This window comes from Nannobrachium achirus, assembly GCF_963921795.1.
Source record: "Nannobrachium achirus genome assembly, chromosome: 3".
NCBI lineage: Eukaryota > Metazoa > Chordata > Actinopteri > Myctophiformes > Myctophidae > Nannobrachium > Nannobrachium achirus.
Window position 1 is genome coordinate 27,685,568 of NC_137812.1, and position 15,311 is coordinate 27,700,878.

Sequence of the window (15,311 nt, forward strand, 5' to 3'; positions counted from 1 at the left end):
TTTCCCTAACATTATGTCATAGAAAGGATTGAGGTTTTATCAGAGAGAGCCACCCAGCCAGAGAGGGAGAGTGTGAGAGTGTGTGAGAGAGGTTGCATGCACCCCCTATTTAGTCTAAAGTCAGACTCCGGTTCCAAAGACAGCACAGCACGCTGGCTCCCCCCTCGTCTTCGAGACACCTCAGCTGTTCATGCCGAAATGCTGACCTTTGCGTCATTCGAGCCATGGATTCCTCCCCCCTGCTCTCCCGGCCTCTCTCTTCCTCCCGCTCGTGCTTGCTCTCTCTCCTTTTCTCTCTCTTTCTGTCTCTGTCCTACCCTCTCTCTCTCTCTCTCTCTCTCTCTCTCTCTCTCTCTCTCTCATAACCACATTGAATCTGTCCTCTATTATTGCAGTACCTTACAAGATCAATAAGAAGACCGTACTTAATGTCCTTTTTTCAAAAAAGACTGTCCTGAATTGAAGTCGTTTCCTTTTGCCGATGAAAAACAACCGGAGTCCATTTGGAAAAAAGATTAGCCCGGATAGGTACAGTTTATTCTCTCCCAGCCGAGGAAATGCATTGCCTTTAAAATAGTTCCTTCCAGAGGGGAGGAGGTCACATTTCTCCTTTCTATTCTCACTCTTGCAGGCTCCTCTTGCGTCCTGGTCATTAATAGAGCACTACGCCTGGGTATGGCCTCCCTCACCTGCTTTGCTACGGCACGAGATCAAGGCTCAGCTCAGGGCCTTGTGTCGTAAAATCCAACATTTGTTTTTACCGTATGGCCAGCCTCGAAAAGGTGGAGGCAAGGACATGTTCAGAACATGAGAACATATGGCGACGCGCAGAGGTCATGCACTAAGGCTACACACACAATGGCAATAAGTGGGATCTATTCTGAGTTCTTGCGACGTCATCTTCCACCGCTCAAGTTTAATTCCAACACCCCAAAAAAGCAAGTGCAGAGAATGGTTCAAATGCACACAAGTTTTCTTGATCTGACTCAAATACAGAGGAGGATGCATTGGTTCGTGACTTAATAATATTGAACTCCCGGGGTGCCCGCTGGTCTGCTGGTTCAGGCTCATACCACTTAGGCATTGCCAAATAGGCATGGGTGCCTGGCGGCGGCGCCGTCTCCCCCCATTTCCTGTCAGTCTACTGTCCTATCAATAAAGACAAAAAGCCCCAAAACAAATCTTAAAAAAATAATAATAATATTGACCTCCCCAGGGGTAAGTTCGGTTTCAGCTCAACCCAGCTGATCGCCTCCCACCAGGGGCTTGGAGGGGTTAGGCGTCTTGCTCAAGGACACTTTGACGAGTCATATTAGACACATTGCCGGCCAGGCTTGGAATCGTACCAGCATGGGACAACTGGGGACTGCGGTTCCCCAGGCAGGCTCTCTCACCTTTCATCTATGCCAGGGGTCTTCAACAGGGGGTCCGGGACCCCTAGGGGGTCCTCAGAGTTACTACAGGGGGTCCTCCAAATCGTTTCTCCTTATTTATATTAACCGCTTGAACCCTAGCGTCCATATTCTGAGAACTTTAGCTAAAAATAGCAGATGTAGGTTTGGTGTAGAGGGGAAGAAAAGCAGACTAATTACAGAGTGAAAGGTCAACTTTATTAAGTGTTGATGGTTCAAGTGGTTAAATATCAGAAAACACAAATTGACATGAATCCAAAATACACGATGATTGTGCTGTCAAACGATGAAACTATATGGAATCTATGAAAAGGTTGTGGGGGTCCCTGCTTCATCTCTCTCTCAACTAAGGAGTCCCCGGCCTGAAAACGTTGAAGACCCCTGATCTATGCCTATATTCTTATATTGATTGATTGATTGAATACTTTATTAGAAGTTTGTTTAGGAATAGTACAGGACAGTACAGTTCAGATACAAGGTCTACTCTAAAAGGATTAAAGAACTCAAGGACCACAAGTAAGAATGGCTTCTTTACATTGGGATCCTTTTGTACTCAATTCGCGAACACATTAAATGACATAAACACACCACTATGCAGAAAAGAAGATTGGAATTGTGGAAGAATAGGGAATCGTTGATTGTAGGTGTATAATATCCAACATCATGCTTCTGTCAGTGAAATGGTGACACGTTGGCCTCGTTTCAGGTGCGTTGTGAGTGATACTGCTGAGTACAGTGCGGTGGCAACCAACCCACATGGCACGGCGACTTGCGCGGCTACAGTTACCATCAAGAGTAAGTCTCTCAAACTCTCCCTTTCTCTTCATTACATTTACGTTCATACCCCCTCTCTTCCAACCCCACGTGACATCAACTCTACTTTCTTTCTTTCTTTACTGTTTTCCCTTATCTTGAGTTCCCTATACTTCACTGTGTCTGTATGGAAATGACACATTATTGTGAAAATCTCACCATATCGTTGCTCTTATTTCTTTATAGGAGCAGCAGGGGGAGCTGTGTCCTGCCAACTCAGCGGACTAGGTGAGTGGAAGATCCACTGGTGTAAAGTAACTAAGTAATAGTATTTACTTAAGTACAGTACTTAAGTACAATTTTGAGGTATTTGTACTTTCCTTGAGTACAGTATTTTCTGGACTATAAGGCGCACCTGACTATAAGGCGCACTGTCAATGAATGGTCTATTTTCAAACTGTTTTCATATATAAGGCGCACCTGACTATAAGGCGCACATAATAGACGCTTATGCATCCAACAGATGGAGCTGTACTAAAGGGAATGTCAATGTCAATGAATGATCCATATATAAGGCGCACTGGAATATAAGGCGCACTGTAGTTTTTTGAGAAAATGAAAGGCTTTTAAGTGCGCCTTATAGTCCGGAAAATACGGTATTTGCAATTTACAATACTTTTACTGCTACTCCACTACATCTCGGATCCAAATTTTGTAAAAAAAAAAAAAAAAAAAGTACATTTTTAGATTTTTATTATTATTACAAAACATACAGTACATTAATCACTTCAGCCTTATACATTTCGGCCATTTGAAAATAGCAGATTTACAAGTTTGGTGATCTGATATTTTCATGCATTTTATACACTTGAAAACGTGTGAAATGGAACATTCTGCATAATGAGTACTTTCTACTTCTGGTAGTTTTATTACATTTTGATACCAATACTTTTGTACTTTTAATTCCGGACTTTTACTTGTAACAGAGTATTTCTACATTGCTCTACATCGAAACTGTTACTTAAGTAAAACAAACACAAACAAACAGTACTTTTTCCAACGATGAGTGGAAGATCTTATTCAATTTAGTGTTGGAATCCGTCCCGGACGCAGCTACTTCCACTTGAGATCACTGGCTACAAATAACATTGTGCTGGAGGTGTAAGGCTGATAAGCAGTGGAAAAACTATTGTAAGGGGGTGGTGGGCCCGTCTGGAGCCAATGGAAACAAGGGGAAGCTCTGATCGGGGAGAAGACGTCTCCTCAGTCCGCACGTACCCTACACGAAATGAAGACCTTGTTTACAACCCCTGCTGACATTTTAGATATATTAGTTTACATTAGGCAGGTTATCCTTTCGATAAACTTCAAATTGGTGTTTAACCTTTTAACCTTCACATTTAGAAGGACTTAACTGCTGTAGTCACAAACAATTAACAATCGTTGAACATGTTCTGTTTTCTATGGTATATACTTCATTGACCGGGGTCCCCCAGGTGTCTGTATTTGGCCCCCTCCTTTTTCCCCCCTACAACAAATCTCTTCGCTGAAAAAATATGATTTACAAGGTCACAATGTGTTGCGTTGCAACGCTTAGCCTTAAGGCCACTTTTAACCGCACAGATTCGGCGACGATTCGGCGGCGGAAGGCGGCGGAAAGCGTCTGTTGCCGAACGGGAGCTCATCGTCAGGTTTTCGGCAGCGGGTCGGGAACCTTATCGACCGAAAACTGGAAAACTGGACTTGCTCAGTTTTGTTCAGTCGCCCCTCGCCGTCGGTAAGATTGAGGGAGTTGTAGAATAGTTTACTACTGCTCCAAAACCAAGCCAAAACAAGCCAGAGACATTTTCCCGTCGCATATTTTTACTAAATACCATATTCTCAATCTCAACTCTCAATTCCTATTCCAATCGGATCCAAAGCAAAGCTAGTAGTAGGCTAGTAATAGTCCATCAAGTGCCCGTGTTGTTGTTTTCTTTTTTTCCCTCCTCTGCACGGAGAACAGAGCTGCCTCCGGCCGGGTTAGGGTTGCCAGATTCTGTGAGTGAAATACGCGACCAGGTCTATGAAAATAAGCCCAAAAGCGCGACCAGTTTCACCTCTGAACTCTATTACATTCATTATTTTATAAAATAATGTTGAAAGCAAGGCCAAATAAGCAACTACACTTCAGAAACAAGCCCAAACAAAAGCAACCCACATCTAGCAACATTATAGGAAAACAGGATCAACGTTGCTTATAAGGAGCAGACCTGGCACCACTGCCATACAGTAACTACAGTCGGCGTCGTCTGAAAAAAATAAAATAAAAAATAAGTGCTTAGTTTTTTGCAGTTCTTTGCAGTCTGTGTACAGTCAGAAGGAGTCTCCTGTAGGCTGTTTGGTGTGTAGACACCTTTATTGTGAGCTTTTAGATGTGCTGTTTTCAGCGATTGCCCATTTTCACCAAACGTTGGCCTTATTATGACATGCCCAGAATAGGGACTGGACTTCATGAGGCTAATAACAACCTCCTATTCTCTCTTGCCCAGTGCCCCATCTGGGAGCGATCCACCCCAGTAAGCTGGAAGTTACCCTGCTGGATTGTTTCGGGGTCACCTTCGCAGTAGAGGGAGGATCCGTTAGTCTGGTTACAACCATGATTGTGGTGCCGGACTTGCCCAACTTGCCACCACTGTGCCAGTGGTACAGAGATGGTAAGACCGCTGTGAGGAACACAGACAATGCACTCCTGGATCAGACAATACCAAACACTATGAGTAATAAAGTCTGTCTGTCTGTCTGTCTGTCTGTCTGTCTGTCTGTCTGTCTGTCTGTCTAATTCAGTCATGAATAGAAGCTAGAAACACAGTCATAACCACATTGATAAAGTGACACTATTCAATACGGTAATATTAAACCTCTAAGTTCTAATAAGCAAACACTTAAAGCCTAATGGGCCCTTTTGCTGGGTAAACACAGCTGAAAGTAACGACATTGTGGCTGTGTTTGATTTAGGTGTTACTGTCTGTGTACAAGCATGTACTACTCCTCCTGTACAGTTAACTTGATGCGGGTACACAGAAACGCCTATGTAGAAAAAACCCTATAATTAGTGTCATTACAGTAACTTGCATTTACCTGTCAAAGTGCTAGCTGTATGTGAAAAGGGTCCATTTATGGGACCCTTCTGGCATAATCCTGCTGCAAAATCATTTAACTCTTGATCGTGTACAGATTTACCCACATTGTACATAGTCAGGACCTTAAAAACACACTTCAACTGTGTCTAATTAAGCTCTAATTTGTAAATGTTTCAAAAATAGTGAAAATAACACACCTGCAAGCCGACAGTGTGATTGTAGTTTGGCAATTTGTTTCTAATTTCTGAAATTCTTTTGAACATAGGGTTAGTATACTATAATCACATGCCATAAACAGAGATGCCAGGCTGGAAAGTGATTCAATCTTTTGCTTTCAAAGTGTGTGCAGTATTTGTGTTTGTAACTTGTCTCCACGTTATCTGCTGCCAGATAAGCTGCTACAGCCAGGCAAACTGGTGGAGATGTCAGCGGGTGGTGGTGCAGCCTCCCTCACCCTGAATGACCTGGCTAAGGACGACGAGGGCCTGTACACCCTCCGCATCTTCACCAAGGACGGCACCGCAGAGTGCAGCGCCTACATGTTTGTTTCAGGTAGGAGTACTGTAGGAGTGACGCAGCTATTTTGTTCTTTCATGCCCGACCAACTCCGACCAACTCCCCAAAATAGTTATATTTGAACTGCCTCCCCCCCACCCTGATAAGCACTGATGAATATTTTCATAATTTTTGCTTCTTTCTTATATTATTTGACAATGTTTCACTCATTGTTATAGTATTATTTGTTGATTACTTTTGATGCAGTAATGGTCATTTTAGGTATTGAACATCTCTTAAAAATCCTTAAATTGTCATCTCTCAAAATCATGTGGGAACCCACGGGTTGAGAACCGCTGGATTAGACGATGTTTGACAGCAATTTACAGAACCCTGCCTCGCTTTTCCCCATAAAACAAAAAAACAAAACATGGGCAATTATGATTGGAGGCATTTCTCTCATGTTGTATCCATGTCCCCAAATGATCAAGCTACAGTAAATTTACAGCAATTGTAATTATGTATTAAAAATAAATAGAATAGAAATAGGCCACATAACAAACTAACTATTGTTTGTGGTCTTATCTCTTACACTTCAGCCCCTCCACACAGATTGTTGTTCTCAGAAAGCACAATACTAAAAACTGTTCTATGGGCCACTTCTTAAAGACTGAACCCAAAGAAAACAACTGAGCGCATGATTCACTGCCCTCCAGGCTTTCTACTTCCTTTCAGATCATTTTGCTGAATGTTCACCCAGAATAGCAGAAGGGGGCTGATAGGGTTAATTTAGTTAATCAACACACACTGTCTTCAGAGTCAAACCAACTGGTTTGACTCTAAAGAGGACATCCAACCATTAGTCGTTGGCACCCTATCATTAAAGGATTAAAGGAGTGAATCGTATATTCCAGTATCCAGTATTTTCTTTCGGTTCAGTCACTCTTTTTATTGTTTGAGGTGGTTGTACAGAGAATGGGGTATTGGGGTAACCTACAAAGAAAAAGCTAAAAAGTAGTCTCTTACTTTTATTGAGGAAAAACACACAAACACGTCGTAGTAATCATGAGAGCGTGCAAAGATTTCTTGGCCATGGAGTGACAGGTTAATCGTTGAGTTGATTGCCTTTATTTGCCCATGAACCAAGTCTACGTTGACAACCCCACTGAACCTGAAGATGTGTCTGAGCATGAATGACATTACACTCACATGCAAAATGTCATGACTTTAGGGTAGTTAGATTCCCATCAAATCCCCAAATGGAAACCTGAGGATAACCTTTTTTAGGCAGTAATTTCGTTTGTTACCTTACATGTCCTTGCCTAGCCTGTTTCTTTGCTACCTTAAGTTTAAGTTCAAGTTTTGCTTTGACCTACAACTAGTCTCTCTCTCCCTCTCTGACACTCTCTCTCTGTCTGTCTATCTTTCTGCCTATTTCCTTCCCTCCTTTCCTTCCCTGTGTCCTTGTTTGCTCACTCCCTAGACGCCGCTCCCCCTGCGGCCGGTGCACCAGGTGCACCAATCAGCGTCAAGGCTTATGACGTCAACAATGATTATGTACTGGTTGCCTGGAAACCCCCCAACACCACCAACGAGGCGGCCATCACTGGATACTTTGTAGACAGGTCAGTGGTGGAAAGTAACTAAGTACACTAAACTCAAGTACTGCACTTAAGTACAATTCTGAGGTACTTTTTCTTTACTTGAGTATCTCCGTTTTCCCAATACTTTGTACTTTTACTCCACTACACTTATTTGATTACTATAATTGCGACCGCCAGGTCGCAGTTACTATCAAAACCTCCACCAGCTGTCAGTCAGTCCGTCCGTCCGTCCGTCACATCACATCACGTCACGTCACGTCACGTCACGTCACGCCACGTCACGTCACGTCACGTAACGTCACGTCACGTCACGTCACGTCACACTTTAAATAGTCGATGTACAAGTTCACACCAAGTCATGATGTGACGCTTAATGAACTTGTAGATCTTTTAGTTTCAACATTTTGACTAATTTTGAAACCTTCAAAAAAAGAAAAAGTCACAACACAACCAAAAATAGTTGTACATAACGTTTCTATAATGGATGGATTGCAATTTTATAGCACTTTTCTAAGCATATTGCAAACTAAAAGCACTCACAATGGTCCATTCATTCAAACATTGGGAACTACTATTACTAATTCTGCATAATGAGTACTTTTAGTTTTGGTAAAAAAAAAAAGAAAGTATATTTTGATGCTTTTACTTATAGTACTTGGTACTTTTACTCAAATATAATTTCTACATTGTGGTATGGCTACTTGTACTTATAAAATATCAGAGTATTTCATCCACCACTGTGCTTTAGTAACCTGTGCTTTGAAATGTGCCCATGAACTGCATGACTTCAGTTACCATAGCGACATGAATAACAACATATAACACCATGAAAGGTGAAAAAGCACATTGATAGTTAATGCTGGAACATTGGGTTGTGTGAGGAAACAAATGTACTGACAATGTCTCCTTTTTTGTGTGGGGGGCAGTTTTTCTAAGGATTTAGTTTCATGTACCCACAAGTTTAGATGTATTTGGCTGCGGACCCACATCTGCCTCCCCATATTTGCATATTGCAAGTCGGCTCCCAAATAATTCACAAAACACAAACATTTTATAGATAACATGAATATAAAAAGTATATTTCCATCAATCCAAGCTGGAACATAATCGATTGATGATCATTCAAATAAACATTTTAACCACTTTAAACATTATTTTATACCATGGCTATTCAAAAATAGCAGATAGTGTGGCACCGAGTGCCGCGCTATGAGCTCGTAGATATGCTATTTTTGAAAAATCATGAAAATATATTTTTTTTAAACGAACATTTGTAACCGAAATCTCAGAAAGAATTCTCAGCATACCTGGAACAAAATATTTAGGGTTTTGACATGCGGGTCCGCAGTCAAATACATATAATTCTAGGGGTCCTTGACATGAGCACCACTGATATAGAAACATGAGTTTTTCAGAAAACTACTAGGATTTAGAAGACATTTTTAGAATGGACCACAGGTCTTAAGGGAACAAAAATAACGTGATGAGATTCAGAAAATGAAATCATGGCTTCAAGGTGAGGAGGATATGAGATCAGTGTGCAATGACTCACCCAAACAACATCATTGTCTTGTTGTCTATGAGGGATGATGCCATTAGCCTGATGATGTCACCTTCTGTGTTCAATATTTTTATTAATTACATTTTATTGTATCTTTGACAGTACATAACACCACATTCATCTTACATACAGTACAGTAAACCCTTTCACACCAGCTACACAGTCCCATCCGATCTACACAAACCACATACAACACTCGCAGTTCCCAGTGGTAGAAAAAAACGAAGAAAAAAAAAGAGTAGCCAAAATACAATGCTTCAATGAAACATCAGTTCAACTTTCTTTGAGGGAATCCAGATTCAAAATATGACATAAATGGTTTCCAGACCCTTAAAAAAAGTTTGCTTTTCTCCTCGGATATTGCATCTAAAACGACGATGTCACCTTCTGTCACTGTGCACACACACAGGCGCGAGGCTGGCAGCGACAAGTGGGTCCAGTGCAACGACTCCCCCGTGAAGGTGTGTAAATACCCGGCGTCCGGCCTGACTGCGGGCCACAGCTACCACTTCCGCGTCAGGGCCGTCAACAGCGCCGGCATCGGCAGGGCCTCCCGTAAGTCGGACAAAGTGACCGCCCTGGACCCCGCCGAGAGCGCCAGGCTGGAAGGTACAGAAGGTAATTAGAAAACATGTCCAGTCGCTGACGAAAACCGAAGCGTCCGTTATTAATCTGCTGTTGTTGTTGTTGTTGTTGTTGTCCGCGATACAGTGGTTAAGGTTGACGGAAAGTACGACATTGTGATCAAGGATGATGACCTGGAAGGTAGTATATGTGACTGGGCTGAACCCCTTCAGAGGATGGATCACCTGTGTACTCTTTATATAATGGCTCAATGCTCTGGATAACACAATCCTACGTTGAGCACTAATATCACGTTTTTTCTCCCCTGCCTCATGAGCACCAGCTACTGTAAATAACATTTGCATTTACATTTTAGAATGTAATCAAAGATAGTTACATTGCAATGTAAATGTAAAATGTATTCAACGTCATTCCATCATCGCCATTGTACATCACAGCTGTCCCGGCATCCACCTAGGCTGGCTGTCGGCGTTCATCACATATATAAATGTTGCAGAATGAGGATGAGATTAAGATTAGATTAAAGGAACACAAGTATGCCGACATCGATATAAAACCCTATCGTCTGCAAATGACTTTGCGACGGGCAATACAGAAAAATGTGTTGCTGTGTGCAATCGTACGTTGCATACAGAAAGCAAATAATCTCTGTCCGAGTTATGATGAGTATGTGCTGCATACAACTCTTGTGTAGAGGACAACCGACAATATTACACATAAAACATTACATCTATGGCATCCCCTTTAACGTAATCAATGTAATCCTCTACATAAGCCTAACCACTTCCCCCTCACCTCCCATTCTAACGTTTGTGGTGTCATTTCTTCATTTCACGCTAACTCACTTTATATACGCTTGAATTCACTCAAACCATTTTGCTTCCGGAAAGCCACTAGCTTTTCCTGTAAACTTCATTCTAACAATTTCAGCAAGGCAAAAACTAAACTCATCATCTCACTTGTCATATTTCATAATCAATCTGGTTCCCGATACAAATTCTGTAGTTTTTATGTATGCCTCAACACGTTCACTCCAAATGTAGGTCATGAAAAAATTCCTGGGGAGCCTACAGATGTGCATGCTTCTGAGATATTCAAATCATACGTTGTGCTGAGTTGGACGCCTCCCAAACCTCGCCGAAGGGCTCCGCTTTGGTACGTCATTGAGAAGATGAGCCTCAAGCCCGTCCACCAAACCAAGCCAGTGAAGCCACCGACACAAAGTCCCAAGATGTCGCGATTTCGTTCACCATCTGTTGGGGCAGCTCCGGTGGAAGTTCCGGTGGCAGCACCGGTTAGACTGTGCTCCAACATTTCAATGCACATACATTCATGAGCATGTGACAAATAGAATCTCTTGAAAACTTTTAGTAATTCCTAGCAGTGTAGCTCAGGGGTAAAGTACCTGCAGGGGTGTCGCACCAAATTCTGGGCCCTGGGTAGTGGGTACAAGGATTCACTGCGGGCCCCCCCTTGAATGTTCTTCATAGGGGAAGGGGGTTTAACCCATTTAGACTGGGAACGCATTATTACGCATTATTTTGTGCTTTAACTATTGAAAAGTAGCGGATATACAAGCTCACTGCACGGCACCGAGTGCCGTGCTGCGAGCTTGTAGATCTGCTATTTTTGAAAAACCTATGTTTCTATGTCAATGGTGCTTAAACTTTTTCATGTGAAGGACCCCCAAAATGATTCGTATTTGGCCATGTACCCCCATCTCAAAACACTTAGTTCCAGGGACCCCCAGAAGCAAAATTTGAGTTAAAAAAACATATATTCAAAGATTTGCACACATTTTCACGACTTTTCAAAAATAGTCGATCTACAAGCTCGCAGCGCGGCACTGAGTGCCACGCTGCGAGCCTGTAGATCTGCTATTTTTCAATAGCTATCCACCTTGAGGTTAGATTCCTCCGGGTGCCACCAGGCTTGGCTGAGCCCCCCCCCCCCCCCCCCCCCCCTCATTTGTGGGAAGGGGAAGCTGGCAGCAGAGGGTGGTCTCTATCCCTGCACTGTACTAGTGACTCCTACAGGTTGGTCAGGACAGCGGAGTGGAATTGGGAGGGATAGCGTGTTCCTCTGCACGCGTTATGTCCTCTCTGTGAAACTCCTCACTGTCAGGTGAAAATACAATTATTTTCGCTTTTGACATGGGTGATGTCTATGTCAAATGCCAAAATTAATGTATTTTCTCATCACATTGGATGGACCAGATGCCTTGTCTGGCAACTCCCATGTTTATTGAAGGAGGCATGCAGTCATCTACTGTACACCTCCCCCAAGACCAACAAGTAGGTTTTGGTAGTGACAGGGACCGTACAAACTTCAGGGGAATTGGCATTATTAACAACTATTAAGGACAAAGGACAATAGTTATCACAGCACAAAGTTCTCAGCGAGCGGTTCCATTTTTGCAATTAAATTGACACTGAGGATTTTGATTTGAAGGTATGTAATATTAAACAATATTGCAAAACACATGGATCATGAATTTTGTTGGGGCTCATTTCACTTAGTGACATGGATTTTCAGTCAAAATCCAAGCTTTAAAAGATAACATCTTGACAGCGTTCATACAGTATTTCTACCCTTAATGATTTATAGGCGAGAATGAAGATGAACACCAAACTTTAACCTTTCGAATCAGGATTAAAGTGAATTGAACCCCTGCCCAACTCCTACAATACACATTATTCTTTAGATTGTAAATTACATCTTTGTGTTTTATGCTTCAGTACATTGGTGAAGTTGTTATACAGTATAGATGGCTCTATCTTGTCGACTCTCCCAAGGCCGTAGCGCTCAGTGGATCCTGGGAGAAGATCAACACGGCAGTCAAACTGCAATCCCCTCGTTATCCTGTTTTTGATATGCAAGACGGGATAGAGTACCAGTTCCGTGTGTATTCAGTCAACATGTATGGCTCCAGCGGGCCCTCTGTGGCTACAGAGCCCATACAAAAGGTTGATAAGGATGGTAAGGGTGGGCTTTAATATGTACTCTCAATAAAAGCATAAATAAATAATATATTTATATATATATATATATACACATATATATATATCGTATGTATTGTGTATAACAGTGGTTCCAAAACGTTTTAGCTCAAGATCCAAAAGAGAAATGTTATGTTTGCCCGGGACCCAAACTAGAGAAAATATCAGATCTACAAGCTCACAACACATCATTTCGCGCCACGTTGAGAGCTTTTTTATTTCTATAAAACTATGCTTTTTTTAAGTTGCGATTTCTTTGTTTGAACTTTAAAACATCTTTTGAAATAATGTATTTATATATATTTCTTAATGTAGGAAACGGGGGAATAAAGAAGATACTGTATTTACTCGCAACAAACAATGGTGTACAGTATATACACAATACATACACAGGGCAGCAGATATGTACAGTATTACATGTCTGTTAAGCAATTAAACTGTAATAAGCTATAATGCCAATATATAATCTGCACATAATACAGTATAAGTGACTCAAACTGTCCTTTTGGTAAAGAAAAATAGATGATGTGACTGTATGTTTCAGGGAGTGAGCAGCCTACTGGTACTGTATGTTGATTTAAATGTTTCTCACATCACAACACAGAGTTTTTTGCAACGTCAGTGTCACTGAGTAATGTCACAACAAGGTCAAAATGGTGCACATACTAGGGATGGGACGATACGTGATATCATCGTTTATCGTGATAAAAAAACACTCACGATAATCGTATCGTGGAGATTTAATTTATCGTGATATCGTCCTCCGTCATGCACTGGGATCAATTCACCTTTTATTTGCCGAGCTGCATATCCGCTACCATTTAAACCCTCTAATTTAACCATTTAATACCCTGATTGGTAAAAGGTAGTTATACTGTATACGTACTTGATACAGTCTTTTTTTTCACTCTGTATCAAATGTCTGCCAGACACTCTGTATCAAATATAGCAGATCTACAAGCATCGCGACGCGTTGTGAGCTTGTAGATCTGCTATTTTTTGGCAAATGTTCCGCCCCAAGATGATGGATTTTGATTATCGCGATAATATCGTAAATCGCAATTTCTTTTGTCACAATAATCGTGATATGAAATGTTCATATGGTTCCATCCCTAGCACATACTGTAGCATTCAACATACTGTTGAAGACACTAACCATGACTAATGGACACTACAAGCAGACCCCAGTCCAGTGACACTTGCAAATAAATCAAATGGAAATGGGTTTATTTTGACACATGGGGCAATGGCTGCTGCAAAGGTTTAGAATTTCAAATTAAAAATTATCATTCTATCTGCAAATGAATCTGATGCCAAGTGTACTGTTGTTTGCACCCATCTGGTGCTCTTACTGTACAGTAGCTTGAAACTTATTTTTTTATTTTTTATTATCAAACACAAACTATTTGCAAAAGTAATTTGACTGGGGTCTGGTTAGAGGTTTGCCCAATGTTTTCTCCACATTCAATCTAACTTCATGAAGTTCATCACTTTACACGTATCCTATCACAATCGGGAACATTTCTGCACATTTCACCACAAAACCGATGCAGGATTACAGGTCATTCATCTCTTATCAAAGGTGTGGTATAAACAGTACATCACGGGCCAAATGTACGCACTGTATGTTTACTTGATCACTGTCACATCACTGTGTCTCTTGTTGAATTCTATTGTTGAATTCTCATTCTTTTTTGATTTAAGGTCTGCTATAATCATGCCTTTTTACATAAACGGTGACATATTACAAATGTGCACTTGTATTATTTAAGCGTCCTGCATGAACACGGTGAGTATCACTTTAAGGAAGACACTAATCAGAACCAAAATCAGGTATTTTCACATACAAGGGATTTGACTTGCTAGGTGTGAGCAATGTAAACAGTTGTAGAAGTACGTTTAAATGCTGTCCCATCATCTGTTAAAAAGATCAGTTAGAAATTATGGCAATGATATAGCATGTGTTATACAGTATAATATGTATTATGTATGTATTATATTGTACATAAATACAATACAGCGCACTAATTGTTTATTTTACTCTTGCTACATAGGCGTCCCCTCCGCTCCTGGTCAGGTGATTGCGTCCAGGAACACCAGATCCTCTGTGTTTGTACATTGGGCTCCACCCAAGCACCCCAACAACCTCATGGGATACTACATCGACTCCCGCGTTGCAGGCGGCAAGGCGTGGGCCCCATGCAACCACAAGCCCTTCAAGAACAACAGGTGAGCATATAGCGTACATCTCTAGATTTACAGTATGAGTTGAAGAACTTCCAAAAACACATTTGTGGAATTATGTGGAATATACCAGTGAAAGATTGTATCAAAAATTGTCTCTAATGGAAAAGGTTACACAGTATGACTTTATACGTAATGTTCTATTGTCTACATACTGTACATCCTCACAGTTGAAATGTGTTTGTTTTCAGATCTTTTTTTAATTGGTTAAAAGGATTGTTAACGGAAACCTACAGTACTTTTTGCAAAAGTCCAGTTTAAAAACCAAACAAGATGACGATCAAAAAAAGTAGAAATACAAATATTCATTCTCCTGTTGTCGTTTGGGCTCCTGGCTCTTATTTCTTTGCTTTTCTATTACAGTACATGAAATGACACACAATGCATAAGCATGTGTTACCACATATATGTGGGTGCTGGGTGGGTAGTGTGGCCTTGAACCCTGCCCACTCTATTATTGGTTGATTGAAGTGTGGGTGGTCAAGGTTCTACTGTTGCACACCAGGAATAGTCGTGTGCTGTGCACATCTAAAACC

The 15,311-nt window shown here is 41.4% G+C and overlaps 1 protein-coding gene across 1 annotated transcript in view; it reads left to right on the forward strand.

Annotated features, from left to right (window-relative positions):
- Nucleotides 1–15,311, forward strand: part of myom2a (myomesin 2a) — a gene marked incomplete at both ends in the record, with an annotated part of 58,421 nt that overhangs the window by 25,283 nt on the left and 17,827 nt on the right. Inside the window, 10 exon segments of the mRNA XM_080722488.1 lie at nt 2,119–2,207; nt 2,412–2,453; nt 4,697–4,861; nt 5,678–5,839; nt 7,266–7,407; nt 9,357–9,556; nt 9,659–9,712; nt 10,576–10,703; nt 12,328–12,517; nt 14,586–14,760. Coding sequence (XP_080578614.1) covers nt 2,119–2,207; nt 2,412–2,453; nt 4,697–4,861; nt 5,678–5,839; nt 7,266–7,407; nt 9,357–9,556; nt 9,659–9,712; nt 10,576–10,703; nt 12,328–12,517; nt 14,586–14,760 — 1,347 coding nt within the window.